Raw genomic sequence first — 23,683 nt, forward strand, 5'->3', positions numbered from 1 at the left:
GCCGCGGCCCCCCACCTTGGCTCCCAGCTGCAGCCCTAGCCTTGGCCTTTGGCTTCCGGCCCACAGCTCTGCTCCCAGTTGTGGCTTCAGCACCTGACCCCCGGCTGCAGCCAGGTAAGAGGGGAGGCAACAGAAAACATTTGGGGACCACTGGACTAGATTATCACAATGGTTCCCTTCAAGGCTTTAAAATCTCATCTGATGAATTGGCCCCTAGTCCCATTTATTCTGAAATCCCAGAACTGGGCTCCATTGATCGGAAAGGGCTTTGTCTGGTTTCTTTAAGGAAAGAAGAGTTTGTGGATTTGTACAAGGAGTTTGAGCCCAGCCTGGTGAATAGCACGGTTTACATCATGTCAATGGCAATGCAGATGGCCACTTTCACCATTAATTACAAGGTAAGACTTGCTCAGCTCGCATCTCTGGGAAACCAGGGCAGGAACAAAATTGTATTTAAGTTATAATGTTACATCAAAGCCAATGCGCTTGTAGGAACTGATGTGTTTGCAAATCTGAAAGGTAGCCCATGTGGGCTTAGCAGTGTTGATGTGGGTGTGAGATACAAAGATTTGTTCTGTGTTATTAACGGCAGTGTCACCGATGTAAATCCTTCAGTAGAGACATCCGTTGAGAGTTTGGAAAAAGTTTGCTTATGTACAAAGATAGCTGTTCTGAATGCATCAAGGCGAGACCCAAATTGTACATTGAAGTATCAGTTCTCTGTCTGGGAGACCAGAATTCCTGTCCTGTTTTTAAAAAAGCTTGTGAATTTGGCATTGAAAGCTGCCTCCCACTGAACCTAGTGAAGATGAGCTGCAGCGGCTCTTCTGTTCTGATGGTGTCTCAATGTGCATTTGCCATTTCAGGGCCACCCTTTTATGGAGAGTCTGCGGGAGAACAAACCTCTACTGTGGAGCATTATCCTTTCAGGACTGGCCATTGTGGGCCTTTTGACAGGCTCCTCACCAGAGTTCAGTGAAAAGTTTGGGCTGGTGGAAATCCCCATGGAGGTGAGCAGGGACAGGATGGAGTGTTCCACACTGGCAGACTCTTCTGGAGTAACTGCTATAGAAACCAATACTCTGGAACTGCTACAGCAAGGACTTTCAAAGGGGCCTGAAGAAGTTAGGTGCCCACTGATTTCAATGGGAGTCAGACCCTTAACTCAGCTTAGGCACCTGTGAAATTCCCAACTTCATGCTTCACTTACAACTACCTAAACGCTCACTGGAAAGTAGCCCCTTGTACTGAAGACTAGACGTGCAAGGATTCTCTTGGACAGGAATCCGTTTGGGTTCTGAATTCCCCTGTGTACAAACCAAACTCCGCTCGCATCTAAGTTGTTAGACTGGATGACCCTTGCGGTTCCTTCTAACTGTATGGTTTTATGATTCTAAGGGGTGTTCCTTTTTAAAGATAAAACTTGATTTAAAATAGCCTCCTTATATATGGACTTCCAGAAACTCTTCCATAATGTGGTTTGTGTTCAGTGTTTGAGACTGAAAACAATTACTTGTTCTAAATACTCTGAAACTAAGAACACCCGGGTTACTCTCCCCAACTTGCCTCTGTGGCTGGGTCTCCCGGTGAGGTTCTGAAGAGCTGCATCCTGTCTGAGGCACAGTAGCAGCCTCTCAGAACTGTCTTTACATATTTTACTGGGCTTTAGACACGTTTAAATTCCTGACTAGCGCAGTACTGCAGTTACTGGCTCACTGAGCTTTTCATGTGACCCCTGCTCTTCTCTCCTAGTCCCTGACAGCAACCTTGCACTGAGCTGTCCTTCCCCACCTCGAGGGAGACTAGACTTCTGGGTTTGGTCAAATGAGGCAAGAGTTCACTTTGCATCCCTGCTTCCTTTGTGCAGTGCAGACTGAGGGGGATGAGACTGTCCAGTTCTGTACTAAGTGCTTGCTTGCCACCATTCACTGATGCAAGATATTTGTTCATTTACTTTGCTGACGCCCCGCTTGCCCCTTCATAATCTCCCACTAAAAATAAGTTAGTTATTAAAACAGGCTTTAACTGCTGGAAGTTTCAATATGTTGTTTAGCCAAAAATAACTTATCTAAGCTGCTTCCCTTTCAGTTTAAGATTGTGATTGCTCAGGTCTTGCTGGCTGACTTCTTCCTCGCCTTGGTGGTAGACCGAATTCTTCAGTTTCTGCTGGGGAGTGCAAAACTTAAAGTGCCTTCCTGAAACAGATTCCAAGCCTCCAACATCCCAGCAGTGCTGAGTATACAAGTGTGAAGGACAACACCGTGGGGACACACTTCCAGATTGCAAGAAGGATCTTTATTCTTTTGACAGTGACTTAGCCCTGCTCTGGAGCAGGCCTGGGAAAGCTTTCTGACATGCTCGTTTGGAGACCACTTGGTGTAACAATCAAGGCTGCATGGGGCAACACACCTTTAAATAACATTTCCAGGACGTGACATATTGGGAATTTTGTACTGCCCTATGCTTGAGGAAGCGTTTACAGAATTTGGTAATTAAATTGGAATCAGTGTATTTTAAAACACATTTGGAATTTCTTTTTCGGGGCTAGTAGTGTAAGAGCTCGACCTTTTGAGTAACTAACAGCTATTCCCTCTATGAGTTTTGAGGTTCAGACACAAAATTAGAGTCCCTCAATTATGAAAGAAACAAGGCAGGAAGAGTAGCTAGATTCACTTAGTCATAAATATGCAAGGAGGGCTTGAACAAAGGCTTGTTTTAATTAGTATGACAATAGCAGCAGCAGCAGCCTCTTTAGCCCTTAGTTTGCTTAGTATTTCTGCTGTATAAAAAGTTGTGTCCTCAAAAATAGTTACCTTCCCAGGGGCAACGTCCGGAATAAAAAAGAGTTTTAGTAAGAGAGCTAAGAAAAAATGTTCAATACCCAATGTTCATTAATCTTTAAACACAGCCTGAACAAAATATTAGTGTCTTGCTGTCTGCTACACAAAAGTAAACCCTATGGTAAACCCTCGAAAACTTAACTTCCATGGAGAGCTAAATGCAGGTGACAGTGGCATAGTGGACACCACAGTAAAATACAAACAGCAGCGAGTTTTAGTCCCAGGGTCAGCTGACTGGCTGCAGGTTTAAAAACTGCAGTGTAGATATTTGGGTTTGGACTGGAGCCCTGGCTCTGCAACCTCATGACTTGAGGGGTCTCAGAGCCCAGGGTCCAGCCCAAGCCTCTCCACTGCCATTTTTAGCCCACCAACCCATGCCAGCTATGGCCATGCCTGTGTCTTTTATTGCAGTATAGACATAGCCCTACTAGGCTGCAAGTATAAATGCACTTATTTGACTTTGCTAGTAATCTTTCAAAAGTTGATGGTGCTCTCTAGTTTCCAAGTGGATTACAGATTTAAATATTACAAAATTAGAAGGCAGAAACAGAGTTCATTCAGTTCTTTACAAGAGTGTCCTTTGGAGAATTGAGTCCATCACAGCTGGTTGTGCAGTTTATGCACCTGTGGCAACAGACAGCCTCAATGGAATGATTTAATAGGAAGAATATAACTTTATCTGCTAGAAGGGACACGTACCCCATGCTTTGGTAGCACTCTGTGCTGCTCGCTGCTAACAGATGCTGGGTGGGAGTCTGGCAGCTGCAGTCCTTTCAACTACAAAGGCATAGTCATACTGAAACAAACCAAAGAAAAGGTTTATAGATAAAAAATGCTACCTCACGCTCATAGCTGTTAGTACATACAGAACTCTTATTCAGCCACTCTCAAGCCTCCATCCTTTTGTACTCCAACTTGGTATTACCGGTAGAGAAGAGAGGGCAGGCTGCAGTGAATTACTTACCTCCTTCTCAATGTCAGCAAGAGACTTAATGTTCAAGTTCGTGAAGATGGAAAAGGCCTACAAAACAGAGGTAACTACAATAGGTAATGTATTCCTGTTGTCCTAGCAGCCTCCTCCCACTGGTTCTTTATCCTGTAAAACTGTTTGCAATGCCCAGGAAACCAAAGACTTTTGCCCTATGAACATAAACAGAATCATCAACCCGTGGGACTACATGACCCTCTTACTCACCCCTTAAACAGCAATTTAATTCAAAGGGATTGGTACAGTGTCCTTGTAAATTACAGCGATACTCACATCAGTCCCACTAGTGATGCTGCTTTCAAATTTGGGGTGTAGAGCGAAAGGAACCCCGTCCATGGCTGAGGAAAGAGAAATGATCATCAGAAAGCTACAGATGAACAGCAGCACTATGAAAGCACTGTGCTGCAGGGCACTGGCAGGCCTGTCAGGAAAACCTGGTGCCTGGGACAGTCTCTCGACTGGTGAGTGCTAACTTGTGAATTGCCAGAGGGCTTGAAGAGTGAGTGAGAGAACGCCCCGCTGGACTACCTTAGCCTAGTCTTCTAACATCGCAGTATGCCACTCCACTTACGAGAAGGAACAGACGATAGAATACCCAAACTGCTCTCTGGGAAGCACCATGTGATAGTTTGGGTGTTCTGTCTGCATAACCCTGTCCAAGTGGAAGAGGTTAGAAATTCCAGCCCACAGCCTTTCCGATACCATAGTAGCACTGACTGGATTTTTTTTAAACTAGGTGGAGGAAAAAGACGAATACCATCTTAAGCAACTAATATAATGCGGAGTGTTTGTCCTAAGCTAATTGTCAGACTTTGTACTTGGAAGGAGGACTTCACTTACCTGAGATGCCATAGAGATTAGATGTATCATAAATGGAATCGTCTCGCTTCATGGATACATGTTTTGAGCCAACTCTAGTCAAAGACTTTTCTGATGAAAATTCTGTCCTGCAAGGGATTAGACAATTTACAAATGGAGGCCTCGGTGTTTTACATTTGCAAACCAGCACCCAAAAAAAAAAAAGAAAGAAAATTTAAATGAAAAACCTCCTCCTGCAGCAGCAGCTCCTGCCCCATGGGGCTTGTTGGGCTGAGCTTCCCGCTCCAGCCATTGCCACCAGGGACACTGGCATGCAGGGTGGCAGCGAGCTCAGAACTGGCCTAGCCCTCACCATCATGACAGAGGAGCAGACGGGCCAACGCTGAGTCCCACTGTGATCCCTGTGCTCCAGGGGCCAGGTCCCAACACTGGGAGCCAGACATCTGTGCCCAACTAGGAAAAGCTCTGTGCAGCTTCAAAACTTGCCCCACTCACCAAAAATGTCCAATAAAAGATATTTCCTTACCCCCCGCCCCCCAATACTCTGGGAGCAACACAGCTGCAACACTACTGCAAAATACTCTAAGATTCATTAGTGTCTTACACCAGAGCTGTGCCCTTAAAGCTAAGCAAACCTGAGCACACAGTATCCTCCTTCCATCCAGTCCCAGTCCCACCATGAATGGTGCATTTCCTGTGTGTGAAAAGGGGCAAAGGCCAGTGCCCGTCACTATTTTTGAAAGGGGGGCCACTTTGGCAAAAAACCTTCAACGTGAGAGCCACAGCAACCCGACACAGACGGTTGAACGCTCTGAGCTCTTTGTTAGTTGATATCATAATAGTACTGTTGTTGGTAATATTGTTTGGGGTTCAGGAGGGGGTATGGGGTGCTGGCTCTGGAGGGGGCTCTGGGCTGGAGCAGGGGCTTGGGGTGCAGGAGGGGGGTAGAGGGGGCTGGCTCCAGAAGGCTGCAGGTTGGGTGGGAGAAGGTTATTCAGAACCTGGCCATTGAAGGGGATGGCATTTACTTCGGGCGGTCCCGGACCCACGCACTCCTGGAAGGGGCTCATGTGCCCCTGCAGCCCCTGTGGGGGCATGTGCTCTGCATGCTGCCCTTCTCTGCAGGCATCACGCCTGCAACTCCCACTGGCCCCAGTTCCCCATTCCTGGACAGTGGGAGCTGTGGGGGTGGTGCTTGCAGTGCAGAGACCTCTGCTCCCCACCTTCTCTGGGAGAAGGCAGGGAGTCTGCCTTCGCTGCAGCCCCGCTGCCACTGGAGAGTGTGATCGACAAGGATCCGCACTTAGGCTCCAGGGGAATCGGCCCTGGCTCATGCCGTGAAGGACACTGGGCTAAGGTATTTCCAGAACCCTTGGTAGTAGCACCAGGAGAGAGCCATATGACAAAACATCAGAAGCCACATGGTTGCACCATAACAAACTGGGACTTACTCCTAATTCAAGACAGGCACCAATGAAATCAAAGGTGACGACTGATTACTTACTTTTTGTTATCTAGATCTGTGGTCTCCAGTGAAAGCCCCTTCATTGCTGGACTGATGTTCCTTGGTTTTGGAAGGGGTTTAGGTTTGAGAAGTTGCCCCTTTTTACACCAAACAGCAAAGCTGCTAATTTCCCTGGGGGGAGAAGAAAAACAGATTATACTGAGAACTAAAGCCACAGAAAGTGGGACCTGCAGCCAGGGTGAAAGGATGGCAGCATCTTACCCTATCTTCATATAACATGGGACCACTTTACTCTTGCCACTCAGCATAATGTCAAAAACAACTAGGTCTGCCGCACCTAATGGGACAAGCTTCACACATATTCGTTTCTTCTTGGAAATGGACGTTTCTAACAGGGAAGCAGAGATCATGACATCACAAGAAATTCCTGCGTTTGTTAGCAATAAAGCTCATGGTATGTAACCTCAGTCTCTGCTGCTGGCCTTACCTGAACAGTGTGAATGCTGGCTCAAGAAAAAGCCAAGGTTAATGCTAGTGCTGTAAAAACATTACGGCTGGCAAGACGTTTTGAAGAGCTGAAATCCTAATCACCCAGCTTTAGATAACAAAGGCCCAGCGTCACCAAAACAGAAAACCTTGCACAACGCTGTCCCATAAATGCGGCCTATGCATTTTCAACTCTGACTGTACAAAGACAGGTGCTGTGACATGTCTACGCCCTGATCTCCCTAGCACACAGGAATACAACTCCCAAACTTAGTACGTGGATTAAGCCTAGCAGAACGTGCACCAAGGCCGGGAACGCCTGCGTTCTAGTTCCAGCAAATCAATGGCACACCTACATCACACCGTGCACTGTTGCTTCGTGTTTAATACAGTAGAAAGATGCTATAGCTGGGCGAAAGGGAGAGGTTGGGGGGGGGGCATAGGGGAGGGAGCGCGCCACAGGCATGGAGCAACAAGACTCACTTGGTTCTAAGAACTCCCGAATGTAAAGGTATCCTGTAGGCAGAGGCGTTTTCTCACTCAGGATCAGTACGTCGGCGACCACATTGCCTGGGGAGGTCTGAAAGAAAGACACTCAGGTCAGTCTGTAGCACTGGGTGACCACAGGGCTTAGAGGGCAGCAGATGCCCTCAGCATGTGCAGGTGCAAGTTACTGTTAGGGCCACAGCCTCAGGGGAAGAGCACGTGTGTGTGGCTAGGTTAAAGTTAATGCCATGCACTAAACTAAGGGGTCAAGGTCTAGCTCACACACACTGGCAAGTAGCATTGGGTGAAGGCCCTCTGCGTTAGGGCCACGCCTGCATGTGACCCCCCACTGGGTAATCACAGGGTAGGGGTAGGGTCAGGTTGCGGGCAGGATAGGGGCTGACGCAGCAGCGCTGGGCGCCTCCTACTTCACTGGCCACAGTGGAGGTGATGCACAAGACGTAGCCGGATTTCTGCCCAAATCCTTTCCCGAAGCTGGCTGTGGCTCCCTCCAGGGTCGAGGTGATCTGTGGGGGGAATGAGAGGCGCAGCCGCGTGAGTCTGTAGCCGCAAAAAGAACAGGAGGACTTGTGGCACCTTAGAGACCAATGGATTTATTTGAGCATAAGCTTTCGAGGGCTACGGCTCACTGCATCGGAGGCCTCCTTCGTGGTTGACGTTCTTAGTCTCCAAGGTGCCACAAGTCCTCCCGTGCTTTGGGGGGATGCAGACAGTGACCTTGAGCCTGGGCCTGGCCAAAGGGCGCAGGGCCAGGCGGGCGTCGGTTCTCACCCCTCGTGGGGGCAGGCCAGGGCCTCTGCCACTTGGGACAACTGCGCAGCCGGCGGGAAGTGGGGCAGAGGGAAAGGGGGGCTGTTCCTGCCAGGGGGTTCCAAAGGCAGGGGGCGGGGGGGCAGTTCAAAGGGCAGGGGGCGGGGCCTGTTCCCGGCATGGGGGGCAAGGGGCGGGGCCTGTTCTCGGCCGGGGGGGGCAGTTCAAAGGGCAGGGGGCGGGGCCTGTTCCCGGAGCGGGGGGCAAGGGGCGGGGCCTGTTCTCGGCGAGGGGGGGCAGTTCAAAGGGCAGGGGGCGGGGCCTGTTCCCGGCGTGGGGGGCAAGGGGCGGGGCCTGCTCCCGGCGCGGGGGGGCCATTCAAAGGGCAGGGGGCGGGGCCTGTTCCCGGCGAGGGGGGCAAGGGGCGGGACCTGTTCTCGGCGCGGGGGGGCAGTTCAAAGGGCAGGGGGCGGGGCCTGTTCCCGGCGCGGGGGGCAAGGGGCGGGGCCTGTTCTCGGCGCGGGGGGGCAGTTCAAAGGGCAGGGGGCGGGGCCTGTTCCCGGCGCGGGCACAAGGGGCGGGACCTGTTCTCGGCGCGGGGGGGCAGTTCAAAGGGCAGGGGGCGGGGCCTGTTCCCGGCGCGGGCACAAGGGGCGGGACCTGTTCTCGGCGCGGGGGGGCAGTTCAAAGGGCGGGGCCTGTTCCCGGCGCGGGCGCAAGGGGCGGGGCCTGCTCTCGGCGCGGGGGGGCAGTTCAAAGGGCAGGGGGCGTGGCCTGTTCCCGGCGCGGGGGGCAAGGGGCGGGGCCTGTTCTCGGCGCGGGGGGGCAGTTCAAAGGGCAGGGGGCGGGGCCTGTTCCCGGCGCGGGCACAAGGGGCGGGGCCTGCTCTCGGCGCGGGGGGGGCAGTTCAAAGGGCAGGGGGCGTGGCCTGTTCCCGGCGCGGGGGGCAAGGGGCGGGACCTGTTCTCGGCGCGGGGGGGCAGTTCAAAGGGCGGGGCCTGTTCCCGGCGCGGGGGGGGGGGGGGGCAGGGGACGGGGGCCTGTTCCCGGCGCGGGCGCAAGGGGCGGGGCCTGCTCTCGGCGCGGGGGGGGCAGTTCAAAGGGCAGGGGGCGTGGCCTGTTCCCGGCGCGGGGGGCAAGGGGCGGGGCCTGTTCCCGGCGCGGGGATGTCCGTCCCGGCAGCCCCGCTCTCACCGCTGTCCAGCCGGCGGGCGCCGCGCTGGCACCGGAGGCCCAGGCCACCCCGGTCAGCGGGGACTGCTCCGGCAGCGCCGCCATCTCTCCTCGCCCGCCGGCTTCGCTCCCCGCGTCCGGGCCTCCCCTCCCGGCGGGAGGCGGGGCTGGGGACCTCACCGGCCTCTTTCTCCGCCTATTGGTCGTCTCGGCGAACACGCGCCTCTGATTGGGCTCTTCGCGGAGAGTGACAAATCCGAGACCAAGGAGCCGCCCTTCGGGCCAGCGCGCACGCGCCATTTGAACGCGGAAGCGGGAAATCACAGGCGGAGGGCTGGTACGCATGCGCCACCCACTTGTGCAGTGCGCAGGCGCTACTGGTGTTCAGTCCTTCCTCCCCCCCCCCCCGTCTGTTGGTTCGTCCCCTCCCTCTTCCCTCTCGGCGCTGAGCCCCGCCCCCAGCAGCAGAGCCCACACGTGGCAGCACAGGGGGGCGACGCCCCGCACTTTTATTCACAGCACAGGTAACCCTGAGAGCAAGGCAGGGTCCGGCGACACAGCTCCGTCCCACAGAACAAGCCCTCTGACGCCCCCCCACCAGCCACCGCGCCCACCCCCCCATAGGCACCCCACAGTGCATTTACCAAGGCAAGGGGGTGCTAAGCCACCCCCGGCCTCCTGGACCTCTGGAACCACAGCCTCTTAGAGAAGCGGGGAAAGAGCCTGCAGGGAAAGGTAATAAAGGCAAAGGCAAAGGAGGCAAGGACAGCCCGCTGCTGCAAGTCTGTGTTTAACCCTCAGGAGGCTGCTGGCACTGGGTGACTGGTGGCTTCTTTGGGGGAACTTTGAGTAGTTTCCGAATAGGTGAGTTTTCCAGTTGCTGAAAGGTCCTTGATGCTGGAAGGGAAGCAACAAAATCCTCAGTTATCTCCACACGGTCTAGGGAAAGGCTTTAGCTAATCTGAAGCAGTTACAATGGAGCACAGATCTGGATCTAATTTTGGTTTTGGCCCAGTTTGTCTGAGGTCTTGAACAGGTTCCCTTGCTTTTCTGTGCATCAGATTCCCCACAGCTGGACTGTGTACGCTGCTTTTAGGATGTGACCTAAACATGTATCCACAAACCCAGCACTATGAGTCAGACGGCAGGGAAAGGGATTTTAGCCATTTAAATTTCCTCCTGTTCCTAAAGGCAGAGTTCAGCATCCACAGATTTAGGGCTCACTTTATAAATCCTCAGACTGGTGAAGAACATAAGAACAGCCATACTGGGTTAGGCCAAAGTTCCATCTAGCCCACTAGCCTTTGAACAATGGCCAATGCCAGGTGCCCCAGAGGAAATGAACAGAAGAGGTAATCATCAAGTGATCCATCCCTTGTTGCCCAATTCCCAGCTTCTGGCAAAAAGGCTAGGGCCACCATCCTTGCCAATAGCCATTCATGGACCTATCCTCTTTGAATTTAAACTTTTTTTTTTTTTTTTTAAATCCTGTTTAGTCTTGGCCTTCACAACATCCTGGCAGAGTTCCACAAGCTGACTGTGCATTGTGTGAAGAAATACTTCCTTTTTGTTTGTTTTAAACCAGTTGTCTATTAATTTCATTTGGTGATCCGTAGTACTTGCGTTATGAGAACGAGTAAACGACGCTTCCCAATTCACTTTCTCCACCCCTGTCATGACTTTATAGACCTCAGTCATCTCCCCCCGCAGTCATCTCTTTTCCAAGCTGAACAGTCCCAGTCTTTTTAATCTCTCCTCATACAGAAGTTGTTCCATCCCTCTCATCATTTTTGTTGCCCTTTTCTGATTCCAATCTCTCTTTTTGGAGATTGGGCATGCAGTATTCAAGATGTGGGTGTACCTTGGATGTGTACATAAGAGACCTGATATGGGAACAGCCTTAAATAGGCAATTGTGAGAGGTGTCATTTGTTATTTTCATTAACATGGCTATACTGTGTCTCACAATACAATATTCAGTAAAATGTCCCCAACAGCTACAGGTATCCAAGATTTCCTTGTGTAATATACTAGAATGAACTGCATACACAGGCAGAACCTCAGCAATGAAGAAGGTGGAGTAAGAGCTTAAATATAAAATAAACAATAAACCCTTTCTAAGGTAACATGCACTCAATGTCATTTTTCCCTCAACAGGTTTTTAATGCTTCGTACAGTGGTCTAACAAGTACCGTGTGCAGCAAATGTTATCACTTTAAAAAAAAAAAAAAAAACGAACCACCTCTTCTAATGACAGCTTGTCAAGGTACTGCCAAAGCGATTTAGGGATGAGAGGAAGAGAACAAAAATTAATCCACCTCCCTCTATAGCCTTCTGGGTTTTATTGTTTAACAAAGGTTCTGTATTTAATGGATAGGAAGTATTTACTGCCGATGGCTGGAACGTCTGCTTACCAAGTTGCTCTGACAGATTCCGGAGGTACTGTGTACTGTCTTCTATGAAAGTCTGCAACAACTTCACTGCCTGCTGTAGTTCATCCAGCTGCAAAACACACAAAAAAAAGGTTTCAGGGAAACTCAGAAGACAAAAGAGAAAACTTTGAGAATTTAGTGAACTAGGTGAATAAAGCAAATGCCAAACCAAAGCATTTGGTGATGATTTCATTAGAAATTTCCACTTATTTCCCTTTGCATTATTTCCCGTAATGCAGGTTTGGACCATAGAATGTTATTGAAATACAACAGCAGATTCCTTGTGTTCATTGCTGGAAAACATTTATTAAACAATGTACCATGTTCAGTGACCTCACTATGTCAATTCCTCACTGGCATAGAGAAGAGAATCACTTCTCTAAGGCAAATCAGCTAATTACTGGGTCTTGCATAGCCTGACATCTTCTCAAGACAAATGATTCAGACACAACAGGTCAGCTGACACTTCTGTGTTTGCACCATTAATGATTTTTAAACCCTTTAGTACATTTCAGACCCGATAACTCACCACAAGCTCCATGCAGTCAAACACCTCACCCTGGCTAGCGAGTATTTTCTGATAGTTAGGCTTGCTACTGAGAACTTTGGCCTGTGAGGTTCCAAGATAACTAGCAGGTTCCACTTGCACTTCATTTGTCTTGCACTGCTCCAGTTGTCTTGAAAACAAAAAGCATGGTACACATATAACCACTGCACATGGGGAGTACCCACTTTCCAATGGTGCCCAGCATAGGTGTGGCTAGATAGCAGCAAATTATTTGTATTTCTGTCATCTGTCACAAGATCTCCAAAGTGTCCCAATAAAACAAATGTTAAAAATTATCACAAATGCTGGCAGAAAATCAGTTCCTAACTACACATCCCAATTAAACAAGTTTCCATAATTTACCACAACTCCAATGACAGGACCTGAGTGTACTTTTCATTTCAAGGAGTCTTTGTGGCACCTTAGAGACTAACGAATTTATTTGGGCATAAGCTTTCATGGGCTAGAACCCACTTCATCAGATGCATGGAGTAGAAAATACAGGAGCAGGTATAAATACATGAAAAGATGGGAGTTGCCTTACCCTCTGCCATGTACATTGGCCAAACCGGACAGTCTCTACACAAAAGAATAAATGGACACAAATCTGACATCAGGAACTATAACATTCAAAAACCAATAGGAGAACACTTCAATCTCCCTGGTCACTCAATAACAGACCTAAAATTGGCAATTCTTCAACCAAAAACTTCAAAAACAGACTCCAATGTGAAACTGCAGAACTGGAATTAATTTGCAAACTGGACACCATCACATTAGGCCTGAATAAAGACTGGGAGTTGTTGGGTCATTACAAAACCTAAACCTAATTTCCCCCATACTAATTTCCCCCTACTGTTACTCACACCTTCTTGTCAATGTGTGTCAAACTCACACTCTCATTACCACTACAAAAGTTATTTTTCCTCCCTGGGTATCCTACTGTTAATTGAATTGTCTCGTTAGACTGACTTCACACTTGGTAAGGCAACTCCCATCTCTTCATGTATTTATACCTGTTCCTGTATTTTCCACTCCATGCATCTGATGAAGTGGGTTCTAGCCCATGAAAGCTTATGCCCAAATAAATGCGTTAGTCTCTAAGGTGCCACAAGGACCCCTCGTTGTTTTTGCAGATACAGACTAACACGGCTGCTCCTCTGAAACCTGTTTTCATTTCAGAGTCCTTTGCCAAGTATTTTTAAATAAGACTTAATTCCTTTAACATATTCTCTTCCATGTGTTCTTCAGGGCTGACAGCATGATTAACAGGACTTTCTTGTCTGACGTTTGCTGCTGCTTCATTATGCAACTGTGGGCTGATATTTAAATTAAACTATGTATGGAAAGAACACCTGATTGACAACTGATCACAAAGTGCTGAAGTCTTTTAACATAAACAATTTGGGTTCTAGAAGACTGGAATTAAATACAATAGAGGATCACATTAACTAGTGACTAGCACTATTAGATTCTCAATTTTAAATCTAATTTTTGGCTGAAAAGGACAGACAGAAAAAGGATAATAATCTAACCTGGACATTTCTTCTGCACTTTTCTGGAAACTCAGTAAAAGCTGATCCCAAGTTTGAGACTCTGTAGTAAACCTTTAGAATGAATGAACAGATGAAAGGTAGTTACTACATACTGTGGGAGAGGAATTACCTCCCTTGGGCTTCACTAATGTAAAGGGCCTATAGAAATTACACCAGATCCCTAGCTTTTACTCTGGGCCAGAATTTTGCCTTCTGATTTACAAGAGACAGATATACAGATGCACATGGGGACAGATTCAGCCACGAAATAAACAAGTGCTAACTTAAGTGGAATTAGGGCTGCTTACATCACAGCAGAGCCAGACTCACAGATTTCTGTGTTACATGAATGCTGTGTTATGTGAATTACCTCCAGACCAGAAGTTGCTTGCAATTCATGCCCTGCTCATGGTCCAGTTCTAGGACTTACAAAGGCAGGCTTACACTGGGCAAGCTTTCTCTAAAAATTTAAAAATAAACTCAGTGACATAGAGCACCAGCAAGATTGAGGGTGGGAGCTGGTGTCCAGAAAGAATCTCAGAGTGAGTTTCTCTGTTTAATAGAACCTAACTGAGTTGCTTCTGTGTTAGGCTTCTCTTCACATAGTGTCCTGTCCCCATTTCAGATGCTTGAATCATTGCTGATAACACCAAGAATTAATGAGAAAAGGCCCAACTGTGTCCATTCAGCCATACGAAACCAGGCCTAGGCTGTTTTTCTTACCTGTTTATATATTCCTTCATCTGGAAGAATGACACATTTAGTGCAGGGTCTGATAAAATACTAAAACAGAGAAGTACAATATCAGAGAGATTTTAAGGTGTTGGCAATATCTGTATCACGCAGGGCTGTGATGATTGTTGAGTGTTTGTGCAGTGCCTCTGTGTAAACACAGTATATTATACTTCATTCAAATTTTTGGTTATTCTAGGACAGGGGTCGGCAACCTTTCAGAAGTGGTTGCCGAGTCTTCATTTATTCACTTTAATTTAAGGCTTTGCATGCCAATAATACATTTTAACGTTTTTTAGAAGGTCTCTCTCTATAAGTCTATATATTATATAACTAAACTGTTGTCGTATGTAAACAAGGTTTTCAAAATGTTTAAGAAGCTTCATTTAAAATTAAATCAAAATGCTGATCTTACACCTCCGGCCCGCTCAGCCCGCTGCCAGCTTGGGGTTCCATTCACCTAGTCTGGCAGTGGGCTGAGCAGGGCCTGTGGCCGGGACCCTGGCTGGCAAGGGGCTGGCAGCCAGAACCTCAGACCAGCAGTGTGCTGAGTGGGGCCGGCGGCCAGGACCCCAGACCAGCAGTGGGCTGAGTGGCTCAGCCTGCTGCCGCTCAGCCCGCTGCCAGTCTGGGGTTCCGTCTGCGGGCTCCTGCCAGCCAGGGTCCTGGCTGCCGGCCCCGCTCAGCCCGCTGCCGGTCTGGGGTCCCGGCCCTGTCCACATAGAGTAGGTACCTACCTTCTCCCTGTTTCTAGCCATTCTATTCCTCTCTCTGCACTGAGGTGAGGGTGGGAGTGCGCTGAGGACAGGGCTTTGGGGGTTAAAGGAGCAGGCTTGGGGTTGGGGTGCAGGGTCTGGCCAGGAGCTAGAATGAGGGAGGGGGCTTAGGGTTGGGGCAGGAGGTTTGGGTGAGGAGCGCTTACCTGGGCAGCTCCCATTTGGTGCGAGGGGTGCAGGTGGGAATGTGTGTGTGTGGGGGGGGGGGTGGCAGGAGCTCCCGTTTGGTGCTCAGGGTGGGGATGTGGGAGGTGTAAGAGTCAGGACACAGGGCTGGGTATGTGGGGGGGGGTCAGGGCGGTGGGCTGGGGTCGTGGGGGTGCTCCCAGCCCCCTGCCCTGAGCGGGTCACGGCAGGGGGCTGGAGAGGATATGCCAATTCCACCCCCTTCCCCAAGGTCCCTGGAGCAGAGAGTGCACTGCGGCTCCCCTTTTCCCTCTCCCCTCTGTAGCAAGGGCCGTCAGCTGATGAGCTGCAGGGAGGGAGGGAGAGGAGGGGCAAGAACCCAGCACGCTGGGGGAAGAGGTGTGTGGAGGGGGACGCTTGCCTGCCCTGGAAGGAGAGAGCGGTGGGCGGAGGGCAGAGAAGAGCGGGCTGGGCAGTGCAGGATTTTTAATGGCACGCTGCTGTCTGCCGTAGACAGCAGCGTGCCATTAAAAATTGGCTCGCGTGCCGTCTTTGGCATGCATGCCATAGGTTGCCGACCCCTCTAGGATATAAATGTAAACAAGAAAACTCCTGCTGATGTGCCAAGCACTACAGTAGACACTTTGGTGCCATGACTATTAAGATGAACATTCTCTTTTAGAGTCATTAGCATTAAAGACATTAAATACATTTTCCAAATTTTTCACATGGATAGCTAACACAGCCCTGCATAGCCCATTTGTCTAACATGTGGGCTCTTAGCACTCACAAATACCAAGTTCCAATGTAAGTTTTGCAAGCAAAAATTGTGGCATTTTAGCCTGCCGACCCTCATTATAAGTTGTACCCAATATCAGACATTAAGAGCCTGCAATAGGTCATTACTGTCTCCAGTGTCTGCAATATGAATCTTGACAAGTTTCATGAATTGCAATATAAGATAATCGATCAGGCACTGGGACAGGAATAGCAAACTCCAGCTCCATGACATGTTGCAACAACATTCTGCGACCACAGGGAGTCATTACCCTTTCAGCTCTTCTGTACATTTCTTTAGTGTTCCATCTAGTTTCAGTCTCTCTGTACAACGCATCAGCTCTTCTGAAACTGAATTCACTGGAAGTGGGGACAAGACAACAAGACAACAAGAAAACAAAGTGCAGTAGTTAAGCAACAGACAGTACCTGCTCTCTGCAGAACTAACTCACACTGAAGCCTGAAGTAAAATACATGGAACACTAGTACTCAGGGCTCACATGCCAAGATGTTGCGTAACCCATGAACCCTGTTTTTACAGCATAACCAGTTCAGTTCCCTAACAGAGGACATTCCAGATACGAGTCACGCTAGCTTTGGCAGAGAGAGGATATATGTGATCAAAGCTTACTTTGGGCATTCTCTTGGCACCACTGATAATGCACGGGCTGTTATTAGAAGCACCAATTTCAAGGGATTTTTTTGGCTGCTCAAGCTCCTTCTTTCCCAAGACATTTGGTTCCCTCTGGAGTGGAAATTGAGTGACCTTTCCCCTGTGCGAGTTGAGAGCTAGAGATAGATTATTACTCTCCTCAATGTATAGCATTACCCCTTCATTAAATATATCACATGGAGACCCACCATTTGCTTTAAAAGCCTCAGGGCTGAAGCCATCAGTCTGCTTCAAGAAGTGCTGAAGCTTCTGGGTAGAGAACTGGGAGAACAGAGAAGAAAGTGAGGTATTTGTTTTGTTTTTCTTTTTTTAGACTATTCAAAATGTCCCATCTGACACTGGGCTGCTTTTCATTAGACCATCCAGTGGGAGAAGCAGTTATCAAAGTTTTGCCAAGTGCAACAGGAGGATGATTATAGAATCTCAGCAGGTTTTCTCTTTCAAGATTATTACAAACAATGGAAAGCATGACAAAAGTGTCTTTTTTGCACTCTGTTTTAAAGACTGAATACCAAACATTGATTTCAGTGTGCAGCCAAAACTAGAGAAAAGCTTTCAGCATTGCTTCAGTCAAATGCCTGTGGTATTACGCAGCAGGAAACAGCACCTTGCTAGGAGTGAAATTATAAAATCCTACAAACCAAAAATCACAAAAATTATTTTCCATAGAGCTCCAATATGTATAAAATCAATCCAAAGTTAATACCTCTTAGTTGGTATGACAAAGTAAAATGTGCCACAGCCTAAATTCTACAAACTATTTAATCTCTCTCACTTGTTTCACAGCTACATCAGTTTATAAACTGTAAAGTTTAGCTTTTGTATCATTTTCAAAGCATTTGCAAACAGTTAACCTTCACAACACTTTTATGGAGTTTATTCCCCCATATTACAGAAAGGGAAACCAAGGAACAGGGAAGTGAAGCGACCTCTCCTTGTTCATGGAGGGATTCAGATAGAACTAGAACTCATGAGTCCTGCCTCTTGCTAGACCACACCTCACAACACTTCATTACTTATTTATAGATTAAAACCCATCAAGAAAAATGAAGTATTAGAAGCAGAATAATACACAAATAATTTGTTTTTAGCAAAAAAGTTCCTTCAGAGACCTCACCTGGAAACTAGACAGCAGGAGCATGGAAAGCCTGTCAGTCTCAGGAAAATCAAGGCTGATTGATTTGCTCAGCTCTAAAAGTTAAACACAAACACATTTAAAAAAGACAAGTTTACAACAAACTGTGAGCAGCTGAAATGTCCCTGAGCTGGACCATGTTAATACTGATGCATATAGACACAAGAGCGGGGACAGTCTATCCAGCAACTTCATTGCCAGAAGAGCCAATCTCAAGTGCTAAATGGAGAGGTAACAAAGCAGATGTTGCATGTTAGAAGTGTAATGAAAACTTTAACACAGAAGTTCCTTTTTAACTCAAGCAGCCATTAAGAGAGCTGTTAACTCTCTAATGCTGAGTCCTGCATTTACTTCCTCACTGGAGGATGGTCCATCAATCTGGGGCTGGGAGGTTCCTTTCTATGCATGCTCTAGTGGATGAATCTCACACACTTCGGAACTAAGGAACTGCCTTGTAAAAGAAAGAAAAGAAAAAGAACGGCGTTATGGAGAATCAAACATATAACTCAGTCTCTGGGCTGCCTGCATGGAACATGCGCCCAGATAGGAGCTTCCAACTTCTACAGTGAAAGGTTTGATTTGGTGTTCCAGATTTTTACTAAGCAGAAGCAGTGCTTTGCGTGCAGCCAGATGCTGCTCCTCACCCTTAGAACCTTTGTACGGTACACATGCACACATTTTTGAGCTGTTCATGCTAGCTGGTGTTCATGTCACCATCTTCTTTTGGGCAAGGACATCTGACAGAGCTATAAATAGCCCATTAGCTTAAACTGGATCATTGCAGCACTCATGATCTAAACATCCATTTTAAAGTCAAAATTGCCAGGTCTCATTTTGTGCTGTACTCAGAGAAAGCTGCCAAACATAGCCCTAACTGAAGCAAAGTCTGGGCCCAATCACTGCATTGGTGCCTTACACATTGCACCCATGAAGTCAGAGTTCCATTTGTCCAGAATTCTCACACAAGGATTTCAGCATAGTTTAATCACAAGGCGGTACATGGCACCTACCTGTGACATCCTGGTGGAAAGGAGGCAGTGACTTCCGGCGGTTGGTTCCTTTCATACTGGAGCGGCACCATGAGCGACGTGTGGTTTGTGGGCTAATGGCAAGTGCCCTTGGGGACAAGTTAAATGAACTTGAAGTGAGGCCTTTCCTGGGACTCTCTCTCCATGGAGATATCCTCTTGGGACTGGGACTCCGGTCAATTTTCTTGGGGCTAGGATGAGGACATGACCTTTTCCTAGTAGCCCCTCTGACCCTGTCACTGGGACTTGCTCTCACATTAGCCTTGTTACCAGGCCCAGGACTAATAACTTTGTTCGGCTCTGAAAAGTGTTCAGGCTCCACTTTCTCCTCACTGGGGTCATGTTCTAGAAGAAATACACATAACAGATAAAATCCACTGAAACACTAAAGCAGAGGAAATTACCTCTCATGGGATTGTGAATGGGAATATAGGGCCTGTCACCTATGCATCACTGTTTCAAACCCAGCCCAAGGTGGCAGTGACTGAAAGATATTCTGATCTGATGGCTGTTACACCGTTTTCAGGCGACCGCCACAGAGTCAGGGTGTGGACCGTTTGAGCCCTCTGTTCCCACCCACTCCTTCAATTAATATTTAGACCCATCCTCTGCAGAGTCCAGGAAGGGAGGAAGGACAGGGCTGTAGAGATGAAGAAAGATTGTGCTTTCCCAATCTGGCCCAGTATGCAATCTAATACTGCAATTCTGGTCATAGCTAATGTGAATATCCCTGTGTTTGAAACAGCTCTAGAAACCAAACCAACTTGACTGTGTCACATCACTATCATTTACCCAGGGAACTAATAATTAGTTCTTTGAAATAATACCTTACCTTGTGTCCCACCACTGTTCTTCCCATCTTCAACACCCGGGAGGTTCTGTTGGGGGGGATTCTGAGAAATAAATATTTTCCATGATATATTTTAGTTCCACAAAACAGAAATCCATGTGGACACAAGGGATGGGAAGAGATAAATAGGCAGGATGCCTGCGTGGCTGCTCGTCTAAAGCTTAAAAAGATGCATAGTCAAATTCTTTCCTTTCCCAACAATCAATCTCAGTGCCCATTGACAACAGCTAGGCAAGTGGTATGCTGCAACTTCTGCTTATTATGATCAACATGATCAGCTCAGTGCCAACTTGTCCTTCTACACATCCCCCAACTGTTGACATCTCTTCTCATTTAGACCAGTGATGCTCCACCTTTCCCACCAACCAATATAGGAAGCACAGGATGACTGGGACTCCTTGGTACCCTGTTTGTAACCTCTTTATGGGTCATGACTTCCAGACCAAGAGCCCATGGCTTAAACTGCAAGCTCTTTGGGACAGGGACTGTCTTTTGCTACATGTTTCTGTGCAGAACCTAGACCACAGGAGCACTAATCCCAGACAGGGGCTTCTAGGCACTGCTGCAGTACAAATAGATAACAAAACCCCATTTTAAAGGTGGGGCAGCGGCACAGCGCTCACCTGCGTTTCCTGTAGCCAGGCCTCTTTAGTCCTGCAACACCAAACACACGTGGGGTAAGAACCTGGCCAAAGCTACTGACTTCTTGCAGCCACGCGAGGCTTCTCGAAGCCCACCGGGCGCTGACCCCTCTGCTCCTCCTTGTTGCCCCAGGCACCCCGCGGCGTCAGCAACACTGCGCGGAGGCCGGGCCTGGGACAGCCCCCTCCCGCGGGGCAGCTCGGGACACGAGGTGCCTAGAGCGAGCCCGCTAGAGCCGGGCCCCAGGGGAGGAGGAGAGGGGGGGCGCACCCCAGGCCGGGGGGGCCCTAGGGGGGAGGGGTGGCCGGGCAGGGACAGGAGGGTCGCTCTCCGTGGGAATGGGCGAGGACACCCCCCCGCACGGGCCATGGGGGAGGGGGGGCACCGCAGCGACCCCCCCCACCCGGAGCCTGCGGAAGGAGAGACGGGGGACACCGCAACCGCCCCCCGGGGGGCCCAGCGAGGCGAGGGGGCTACACTGCAGCGGGGGAAGCCGCCGCCGCACCCCACGGCCCCCGCTCACCGGCCCCGCCCAACTTCCTCCGGCTTCGCCTCCATCCCTGCCGCCTTCTGCCCTCACTCAAACCGCCCGGCCGCCGCCACGCAGGCGCACTGAGGCCGCCCGGCCAACCGCAGCGCCTGCCGGGACCCGTAGTTCTAGGCGACAGGCGGAGCAAGGCCCGCCGCGCGAGACTCCTGGGAGTACTTCATGCGCGCGGCTAGGACGCCGCCAACATTCACCCGCTGCAAGGGCTTCTGGGAGAGATCCTAGGCAGGGCCTAGAGCTAGTCACGCGGTGGGTCCTGGGAAGTGTAGTTTTGGGGGCAGTATCGTGAAGAGCAGCCAGGGCTCTAGGGCCCCCAGTGAGAGGAACAGAGGAGAGGTTGTGAAGAGGAATCTGCAATGATTATTTACATAGAAATCCTTGAGAGAGGAGGTCGGTCAGAACCTGAACTAGCCAGGACAGAGCTCCCTTCAGCAGGCTGCAGGCATATGAGTCATCTGCCAGCTCCACACATCAGCAGTTCCCTCACCCCTCCTAAAGATAAAGGGATTCTTGCTTTGCAGGATACAAGCCTCCATCTGTTCTAACCAGCAAAGGGAGTCCTCTAAACCTGCCTACACGTGGGCAGAGGCCCCACAGATCTCTCAGCATGCTATGTGTAACAAAATAGCTAAAAAGGGACTGACGGGGCCTACATGTTCATAAGCATTATGTGTAAAGACAGGCATGCAGGATTTGGTAACTTTTTAATATCTTATTTAGAGGGAAGTCATACTGATTATCCTATCCTAAAAGTCCCTACTGTGTTAGTTTGATAAGTCACTTTATCTTCCCTATAGAGAAACTCAGGACAAAACATAATGATACTTTCTCTTTTAAAAGGCAATTTAAATTTTGTAATGTGTAAACACAATATAAGCCACTAATAGAGTCATTTTTGGAGGGTTAAGTCAAATGTTTTAAATGGCATTTAAGTGTGTATACACACACGGTTGTCAATTTTGGTTAGACACATTCCTGGAGGTTTCATGACATACCAATCCTTAATTCCTGCAGATTCTAGGACAATCCTGTAGGGTTGGCAACCCTTTAAATTATATAACCCTAAAATAGCAAAGAGCTCCAATACAACTGGAATAGGGTGCAGAATGGCAGTGAGAAATATATTAGCTTTTTCCTTAACAGGACAGGATCCATGTCACATGATGTATCCAATTTGTCCATGTTTAAGTTTCCAAATTTAAAAACTAGGTACTATAATAAGATATATACATCTTTACAATGAATGTGGTATCTCCTAAAAAACACTGATAAAATTAATTTTATTTTCCCAACTGATTTTTAGAAGCCTTCATTAGTCCCCTATACCTTATTTGCTATCTTTCATATTACATTCTATAAATAGGCAGCCTTATTTAGATCCTCCTTATACAGACTTTTTAAGCCCACAGTTGTGGGGCACTCTTGCTCAAAAAAATTAAGTATTTGTACTATATGATATATATTAATTAGAAACCAGCCCTTGTTAGCAGAAGCAACTCTGAGACACCATGCAATCACCTACTATCCAATTCATAACTGGTCTAAACCTGTTTGGCTTTTAAAAGTCAGTAAGAGAGGCAAGACTCCTCTCTAAAGCATCTGTTGTACGATCAATTGGATTCTATATAATTAAAAAGAACACAGTGAGCCAAACAGGGCTTCCATTTACTCAAGTGTATGTAATGGCAGAACTGGACCAATTGTTTCTGTACTAAGAAAAGCTAGACAGTACCAAGACTCTTCCTCTCAGCATGTTGTTAGTGTCACACACTAACCCCTATATTCACCTATGTTTTGTACAAAGTAGGCCTTGTGAGGTGGTATTTGAAAAGTTATAACCTGTTAAACATTGTCCTGTTAAAATGTGCGTATCATCATTGTATATGGTTTCAGAGTGGTAGCCGTGTTAGTCTATCAGCAAAAAGAACGAGGAATACTTGTGGCACCTTAGAGACTAACATTTATTTGGGCATAAGCTTTCGTGGGCTAAAACCTACTTCATCATTTTTAGCCCATGAAAGCTTAAGTAGGTTTTAGCCCACGAAAGCTTATGCCCAAATAAATGTTAGTCTCTAAGGTGCCACAAGTATTCCTCGTTCTTTTTGCTGATAGACTAACACGGCTACCACTCTGAAACCATATACAGTCTATCAGCAAAAAGAACGAGGAATACTTGTGGCACCTTAGAGACTAACATTTATTTGGGCATAAGCTTTCGTGGGCTAAAACCTACTTAAGCTTTCATGGGCTAAAAATGATGAAGTAGGTTTTAGCCCACGAAAGCTTATGCCCAAATAAATGTTAGTCTCTAAGGTGCCACAAGTACTCCTCGTTCTTTATGGAGTTCTTATTTTGCCATATGCTTGCTACTGAAACCTGTGGGTCTGGGAAACACCCACAGACCAGCCCCCCAGAAGTAATAAAAACAGTAAACAAAACCCATACATGTGAAGCCTCAGGTGCACAAGAGGCATGAGTAATACATTTGCAATCCACCTGAGAGAGACACTATGAATTCATTGTCTGCACCCCAACAGAGTGTATAAGTAAGGGACAGTGACATCACCACAGGGCCTCTCCTTCCCCATCTGTACACAAGGAAGCAAGATTGTGTGGAAGACAAAAAGACTGATCAGTGAACTGTGAAGGAGGGGCATGGTCCTGACTGGAAGACTGTCCAGTTAGCATGAACAGCTGAAAGATTTGGATAAGAGAAACCTTTTTGCTTTCAAAACTTATTTAGCATGAAAGTGTAGGAATTAGCTTGCAATTTTTGTCTTTTATTTCTTTTGTAATCAATTCTGATTTTCTATGCCTCTATCACCTATAATCACTGAAATATTTTTATAGTTAATA

The 23,683-nt window shown here is 48.1% G+C and overlaps 3 protein-coding genes across 5 annotated transcripts in view; 1 reads left to right on the top strand and 2 right to left on the bottom strand.

The window, feature by feature from the left end:
* The window catches only part of ATP13A1 (ATPase 13A1), a 28,934-nt gene extending 26,415 nt beyond the window's left edge, over positions 1-2,519 (top strand). For both annotated transcript variants that reach the window (XM_048832170.2, XM_048832172.2), the window contains exons 24-26: positions 287-398; positions 867-1,010; positions 2,089-2,519. In XM_048832170.2, coding sequence (XP_048688127.1) covers positions 287-398; positions 867-1,010; positions 2,089-2,199 — 367 coding nt within the window. In that variant the 3' untranslated portion in view covers positions 2,200-2,519. The remainder of the gene's footprint in view (positions 1-286; positions 399-866; positions 1,011-2,088) is intronic.
* Positions 2,274-9,335, bottom strand: MVB12A (multivesicular body subunit 12A). Of its 2 annotated transcripts, XM_048832174.2 has the most exons (9): positions 9,050-9,329; positions 7,513-7,611; positions 7,082-7,178; positions 6,374-6,500; positions 6,152-6,283; positions 4,669-4,775; positions 4,102-4,166; positions 3,805-3,861; positions 2,274-3,636 (listed from the first exon to the last, which is right to left on the bottom strand). In XM_048832174.2, the coding sequence occupies exons 1-9, from the start codon at positions 9,326-9,328 to the stop codon at positions 3,574-3,576; spliced, it is 1,026 nt and encodes a 341-aa protein (XP_048688131.2). In that variant the 5' UTR covers position 9,329; the 3' UTR covers positions 2,274-3,573. The 2 variants fall into 2 exon arrangements, with proteins under 2 accessions (XP_048688131.2, XP_048688132.2); XM_048832175.2 differs by lacking the exon at positions 7,513-7,611 and having other exon boundaries at positions 9,050-9,335.
* Positions 9,336-9,506: 171 nt separating this feature from the next.
* Positions 9,507-21,018, bottom strand: DSN1 (DSN1 component of MIS12 kinetochore complex). The gene is made up of 12 exons (XM_048832173.2): positions 20,804-21,018; positions 20,262-20,292; positions 19,621-19,681; positions 18,771-19,133; positions 17,743-17,816; positions 16,814-16,886; positions 16,225-16,312; positions 14,265-14,324; positions 13,542-13,613; positions 11,989-12,136; positions 11,442-11,529; positions 9,507-9,925 (listed from the first exon to the last, which is right to left on the bottom strand). Exons 1-12 carry the CDS (start codon positions 20,836-20,838, stop codon positions 9,819-9,821), a joined length of 1,200 nt encoding a protein of 399 aa, XP_048688130.1. The 5' UTR covers positions 20,839-21,018; the 3' UTR covers positions 9,507-9,818.
* Positions 21,019-23,683: the final 2,665 nt, after the last annotated feature.

This window comes from Caretta caretta, chromosome 20, assembly GCF_965140235.1.
Source record: "Caretta caretta isolate rCarCar2 chromosome 20, rCarCar1.hap1, whole genome shotgun sequence".
In the NCBI taxonomy this organism is placed as follows: Eukaryota; Metazoa; Chordata; order Testudines; family Cheloniidae; genus Caretta; species Caretta caretta.